Source organism: Trachinotus anak, unplaced genomic scaffold (assembly GCF_046630095.1).
Source record: "Trachinotus anak isolate AG129_WGS33_773 ecotype Australia unplaced genomic scaffold, CSIRO_AGI_Tana_v1 ptg000016l, whole genome shotgun sequence".
Lineage (NCBI taxonomy): Eukaryota > Metazoa > Chordata > Actinopteri > Carangiformes > Carangidae > Trachinotus > Trachinotus anak.
Genome location: NW_027273867.1, coordinates 23396763 through 23404156, shown reverse-complemented (window position 1 = coordinate 23404156; position 7394 = coordinate 23396763). Strand labels below are relative to the sequence as shown.

Below are 7394 nucleotides of genomic sequence, written 5' to 3'. Positions count from 1 at the left end.
GTGACTGAGCTCCAGAAGCTAAAATCTACATGACCAGAGATGAGTTTTAAAAAGTTCTCCCCTTTGTCCTCCATTTGAATTAAACCAAAAATTCAACATCCTCCTCCCATAATCTAAAAAAAAAAAAGCCCACATTTTGTGATATCCACCGATGAAGTTTCAGCCTCCAACCCAACACAGTGATGGCCAGTGGAATTTAATTTATGGTGCTTTGAAAAGAAGGCACATAACCTCAGTGTTGTTCCAGAGACAAGGTCACAGATATTCACAAGAGCTCCCTGAGTTTTCCTGGAACTAACGTTGTGAAGATGAAATTGTCCATTTACTGTAGATATACACTGATGCAAATAAAAATGATCAGTGGGAGTATATAAAAAAAAAAAAAAAAAAAAATTTTAAGTTTCAGTATTCTATTATGTTCATTTACTTTCAACTTCTTTAAAGAAAAACATTTTCTTCACAGTTTAAAATTTGGAAATACTGTAGATTCTAAAATGAAAAATGTAATATTCAGTCATCAGAGCTTTTACTAATAAAGCATCTCTTCGTGTAGAGTCGAGAACTGTTGAAGCTGAATTTCATGTATCTGCATGTAAACTGGTATAATGGTGATGGCAGTTTGGTAACTTCTGATCAGTATTAGTTACAGTTAAATTTTGCTTTAGTGTGATGTAGTTAAGGATCTATGGGCAGATATTCTAGCAATAAATATTTTCATTTAGATAACACACAGCTACTTGTCTATTGCCATCAACCCTCCACAAAGCCCTAGTTCTAGGAGTCTGTCTTTCTATAAAATACCATAAAGACTGTAACTAAACTCCAACTTCCATCCCCTCAAAGCTTGTTTCAGATAATTAACTGTGTATATTTTTGTCCTTCCCTCTCTACTGAAGGGGTGTTGAAGTGGTTTTTCTCCCTGACGCATGTAGCCCACGCACACAGGAGCAGACTCAGAGAGCTCCAGGTACATCAGTGGCCGGAGGTAATGAGGCCTGTGGTCAGGTGAGCTGTCCTGAGCAGGCGGCCGCGGAGCCTGGCAGGCATGGGCCGAGGGAGAGGTGGACAGCTGTAACGTTTTGGTGCATTACCAACAAATGGCCACTAGATGGTGCCATTACAGTACAGTAGACAGTAAATGAGGGCTGGACTGGAGCTACAGGGAAAATAATTTCAATTCGAAACAGCTCATGAAACTCGAATCACACATTAGTGGAGTCAAGCTGTTGTTCCACACTTTCCCTGATGCATGCCAGAGTACACACACTCCTACACGTGTGTGGGTGAGTGACAGATTATTTTGGCCTCTTACTACCAACACATTCCTATCATGTATATTTGACAGCACTATGTCACGAGATAGGACCTGCAGGCTTCTCCAGGTCCTTCTAGGAACTGCTGCTTCCACAGTGCAGCTGCTGCAGCTGATTCATGAGTCAGTCAAATTAGTATCAACAGGAAACACATGATGTTGTTTATGTTTGACTTACTCCTTTAGTTCCTTTATGAGCTGTTATTATTACGAGGCTATTGTTGAAGTCCTGAAGTTAGCTTCTGCTCAAAAAAACATGACAGCACATGATTAATGAAACGGCATAAAAGCCACAGCAAACATGATGATTAAATACATATATGTGCAAGGAAAATTAGAATTTAATTTGAGAACACTGGCAAGTCTGAGATGCTTATCAGGGACAGTGCGCATTAACAAACATGTACCTATGCATGAATGCTAACAATCCTCCATTCTGATTACATTACAAAGTCCTGCGTTTAAAATCCTGTTCAGGTAAAAGTAGCCTATTATCAGCTAAATGTACTTCAAGTATAAGAAGTAAAACTACTCATTCTGCAGAAACATGGCGCCTGTGACTGATATATTCAATTATCTATCAGTTTATAAAGATTATGTGATGTTAAGATTATCGTAATTATTAATGCATTAATAACTAAGTTGGTATAGATAAGCATTTTACTGTTGAAGCTGCTTGAAGTGGAGCTAGTTTTAGTTCACACTTCTGTACAGTTCAGTACTTTTACTTTATCATATTTTATGAGTTTGTCCTCTTTTAGTTTAATTTGGAAAATAACTAATAAGCTAAATGTAGTGGAGTAAAAAGTACAATATTTGTAATAATGTAGTGGAGAGGAAGTACCCAGGTAAAATATTAATACCTCAGAACTGCATGTAAGTACAATATTAGAGTTACTTTTCACCGTTCCTACATCATCAGGTATGAAAATAGTTTGACACCTTAACATAATAAAGAAAAACATTAAATTGTCAAATAATAATAATATTAATAATAATATTAGTTCAGCAAAATAAACTTTATAATATTTTACTTATGATGCACTATTTTGTACTTTTATCTTGTACTTTCTATTTATTTTTATCTTAATTGTAAATTTTAATTAAATTATAATTTTATAGTATTTTTTTTTAATGCACTTTCTTTTTATTCTATGTTCTTTTTCAATCTATTTTCTATTTTTAGTTGTTATGTTAGTAAGGTTTTTAATGCATCCTTCACCATTGATTTTTAATGCCCCCCCCCCCCCCCCCCCCCCAGCCAGACCCTCACGCGGCAGTGGCATGGGGAAACCTGTGGGCGGAGACTGTGACCTAATTTTAACCAATAGGAAGCGGAGAGCGGCAGCGAGTGACCTAGTTTCAGCCAATCACAGCGCGGCAGAGTCGCCGGTAGGCAACAGCGGACGCGTGCCGGAGCCATGTGCGCGGGGAGCCGTGGGAGAGACGCGGTCCCGTCGTGGATTTTTCCTCCGTGTTCGCGCCGGTCCACGCGCTTTAACCGGTATAAAAGTGACGAGTGGGAAACTTGACCGCAAACACAACCTGACGTTTGATCCTCCGCTCCCGACCAATCACAGCGCGGCGGCTGAGCCTTTGATCTCTGCAGCTGACGTTAGGTTCACATGAGGCGGGACACACACACACACACACACACACACACACACACACACACACACACACACACACACAGTCCTGTTTTCATTCTGCAAATCCTGTCACGTTGTGGGAGTGGATGTGTATCAGTGGTTTTTTTAAGGGGGGGTCATTATTTCACTCTGACTCTGAGCTGTTGTTGTGGCCCCTCGGTTTAAATGACAGCGTGAGAGAAGAGGAGGGGGGCGGGGCCAGGAGCACAGCCCGGGGGGGGGGGGGCTTGGTACGCAACAGTTCCAGCAGTCACCAGCTATTGGCTGAAATTACAGGGGGGGTGTTGTGTTTTAAAATGCTAATTTGTGTTGCGTTCAAGTACCATGGGAGGAAACAGACATACATGTGATGCCATCGTTCAAAGCAAGAATCCAAATCAGTTCATGAAGCTGATTAATCAAAGCTGACCAACAAATTCATTCAGTCAAAGTATTTGATGATTTAGCTGATCTGGTAACATTGAACTCCCGCTGTTGTAAAGCAGTCGGCTATAAAAACATTCACTAAATGGTTTGTAACACACTAAAATGTGGACGTAAGCAGCCACAAGAACATTTTTATTTTTATGAAGACGCATCACAAATGTGATTTATTATATATACTGCAATTCATCATCTTTTTATACGCCTGCATGTTACAGTTGTTGACAAATATATTTAACCCTAACACAGTTGTTTATAGTATAGTGTGCTATAACCCATTTATTACATCTTTGCTCCTTAATGCCAAATGGAGGGATGTAAGCTAAAGTGTCACCAAAATACAACTTTACAGTTTTTACAAGTAACTCCATTTAGCATTGCTTCAAGAACGAGACATATTGACACTGCATATATGAAGTTTCAAGAAGTAAATCTGAAAGAAAATTTCTTTTCATTTAACAATATCATAGATTTTGGTTTAAATTCAAGACTTACTTAATTGAAGATGCTTTTCACAAGGAAAAGCTTCTGTGTTGTCTATAGTTAAACCAAGCTGAACATCATTTTCTAGTGATTTATTTGTGTTAAAAGTTCTTTGTACCTCCTTAAAGGCTATAAGATATTTCATCTGCTATAAGTAGTCTGCGTCTAAATAGTTTGCCATATCAAGTTAAACCCAAAGTGGCCGAAATAAATTAGTTATTGCAGGTTTAAGCTAATGAGAAAATATAAGATGAATGAACTAAATTAATCTAAAATCCATCCATTCATTCATTCCTGTCGCCTTAAACCCCTGAAATCTGATATAAACATGGAGGCTCACATTTACCAGCTTTCGCATGGGCCGCGAAGGCATCACAGTGGCTTGAAGAAGAAGGCGGCGTTGCCGGGGGGCGTGGTCTCGGGATGCAAACGAACCACGCCCCCAAGCGCCTTTCCCCCGTGAGCGGTGACGTCACACGAGCGGCCCGTGTTGGTTCCAGCTGACTGAGAGAGAGAGAGAGAGAGAGAGGGAGAGAGAGGGGGAGGAACAGGAGCCAGCAGCCCCATCTATCTGACTCTCAGACTACTGGATATTATTATTTTGGGGGGGTCTCTTTATTTCCTTCCATCTTGTTTGTTTTGGCTCATTTTCTCCACCTTGGAGATTCTCCCAGCGCCGCTCGACTCCGTCTCCACTGTCTCTAATCCTCTCTCTCCCCCCGGTGCATGGGACTACACTCATCCGCGTTTATTTCTCTTTTGCATTTTCTACTTGTTTTATTCTTCTCCGGACTAAAACACCCCCCGAGCGACCGTGGGACCGTGGGACCGTGGGACCGGGCCGTGAGCCGCTGTTGCAGCCCCACAGACTGCTGCGCCTGCGGGAGTGGAGCGCCGTCCTGTGCGCGGTCTTTAGCGCGGGGCTGAGTTTGGTGGAAGAGCCGGCGGCTCCTGGAGGCTCGGCTGGTCTCAGAGGATGAGGGAAGACACGGTGCCATTTTGGAGATAAATCCCCGTCTTTAATTCCGTTTCTCTTCTCACGTTTCTTCATGGGCCGGGCGGAAAAGCGGGAACTCAGGTGGAGGTTTTGAGCGTCACCTGTCCGCGCACCTTGTGACGGCGCGCGCGTCAGCCAGCGGCGCTAATTGGATTATTTTGATCTTGAACTTAAAGTCTGCAGGTTGCTCTGCTCCACCTCCTCTCCCCCAGGGCCTCCCCTCATCTCCCCCCTCCTCTTCCTCCCCTGGAAGTTATGTCAAGGCCTCTCTCGCAGCTCCTACCACCGGATCTCCCTGCCGGGGCCACCAGCCCCCAGTTTGGGGCCAGCAACCCGGCCGGAAGTGGCCCTCAAGGTGGACACCTGACCTCCATGACCAACCTGAAGTCGCTGCTCCAACTGCCAATCAAGAGCGACCAGAGAGGAACCAAGGACTGCTGCGAGATGAAAGGTGAGTGTGTGCACGTGTGCATGTGTGTGAGCTGGTGTGAGTGTGCATGTGGGGGGGGGGGGGGGGGGGGGCAAGAAACTTCTTAAAGGGACACTAGTGGAAATACCTCAACCAACAAGTTACTGCAGACTACAGAGAACTGCACTTGTAATATGCACCAAAATGTACTGTAATAGAGTTTACTGTGGTGGAAGCACCATGCACACCTGTGTCAGATGTTTGTTTGATTTTTTTATAATGAATTTATTGTAAAAATCCACATCAAATGCAATAAAATACAAGAAGTACAACTATGAATGCACATTTGAAGCCCCTGCAGAAATATAATGTGAAATAGAGCTAAAATCAGGGACTGGTCAATCTGTTTCAGTAGTTTCTCAAGTCAGACAGTCAGAAATGTTCTGCTACCAGCTTCTTAGATGTAATAATTTGCAGCTTTTCTTTGATAAATATGAAATTTAACTGAATATAATTAGGTACTGAACCTCTGGTTGGGATAAAACAGGGAGTAGGAACACATCACACAGAGCTCTGGGGAGTTATAATGTGCATTTGCATTCTTTTATTTTGTCATTTTAACCAAGCGAACAATCAGTAGATTAATGGATGATTGAAGTAACAGTTAGTTGCAGGACTAATATGATAGAAATCCTAATAGATGTGCATTAAAGAGCCTCTACTCAATATGACTCTTTGCAGAAACATCCCTGGAATATTACAGGGATTATTCATTGGTGTGTGTGTGCGCATGTGACTGAGTGGGTAGGTGTGATTGTAGAAGACAGAGGCCCTGCTTATCCAGCACACACACACACACACACACACACACACACACACACACACACACACACACAGTGTTTTCACTTCAGCCTTCCTCCTTCTGGCTCGCTGGATTCTTATATTAAATGTTTCCTTTCTGCATTTGGTGGTGAAATGAAATGATCAGAAGGAGGAGGAGGAGGAGGAGGAGGAGGAGGAGGAAAGAGGGAGTAAAAAAAGCAACACAGTCTGGAGTGGATGCCATTAAAAATACAGCCAAGGCAGAAGCAGCAGAAGCAGCAGAAGCAGTCGTTTGTGTTGAATCTGAGTCGTTGTTCTGTTTAAATAAAGGTTACTGAGTGGGATTGAATTGTTTCCCATCCACCAGCTGCCATGACAAATATTAACCAGGCTGCCTCTCCTTCCTCTCTCTGCTGTGGGGATGTCATAACTCCTAGTCAGCTGCTGTCAAACACACTCACACACACACACACAGGCTTTGGTGGACTTGTGAGGACATTGCATTGACTTGCATTGATTCCCTTGAGGGTTTGTCTTGTCTTACTTTTCTGTTTTATCCTTAAAATCAGCCTTTTTCTCACTGTGAGGACGAAGCTAAAAATGTCCTCACAAGCACAGCATGCTGTCACGAGCCAGTCCTTATTAGTATAGATGGAGCTTAACATGCACACACACACACACACACACACACACACACACACACACACACACAGAGGGAGAAAAACAAAGAAATCCCACTGTCCAAACGCTTCCTGCTGGTTGGCGGCCCCCGGTGGCCTCTTGGTGTAACTGCAGTTTCTTTCTTTGGAATTTTTTTTTTTTTTTTTTGCTTTGCATGAGGAGGAGGAGGAGGAGGAGGAGGAGGAGATGATGGTGAGCCCGGCTGACAGGCTCTCCATGTAGTCAGAAAGCAGCTCAGAGGCCCCTGCTATTGTCAGCGCTCATGGAGCCCGTGCTCTCCTAACGATGGGTGATGCGTTCAGGGGTGTAAAAAAGATGTTTATGTGTGATGTCGCTGCGTCGCCTGTGGCTCTCCTTTGCTGTTTCCCTCTTCCACAATGCAGAGTCAACGTTTCGCTCCCTCCCTGGCTAGCTTTGTTTGACGCCTTCACAAACACCCACCCCCACCTATCACATCTCTCGCTCTTTCACACGTCTCTGAGTTTTTCCTCTCACACTTCCCTGTCTCATCAGATCAGTCCGTCTTCCACTCTCTCCTGTGGCTCCTCTGCTCATTTACATTTCCTCTGGCTTTGTCTTCCTTCTTTTTCCCTACACTCTCATCTCTCTCTCTCTTTT

General features: G+C 43.3%; 1 protein-coding gene across 1 annotated transcript in view; it reads left to right on the top strand.

Moving 5' to 3' along the window:
* The first annotated feature begins 3215 nt into the window (after positions 1-3215).
* The window catches only part of dbpa (D site albumin promoter binding protein a), a 36299-nt gene continuing 32120 nt past the window's right edge, over positions 3216-7394 (top strand). Inside the window, exon 1 of the mRNA XM_071500376.1 lies at positions 3216-5315. Coding sequence (XP_071356477.1) covers positions 5120-5315 — 196 coding nt within the window. The 5' untranslated portion in view covers positions 3216-5119. The remainder of the gene's footprint in view (positions 5316-7394) is intronic.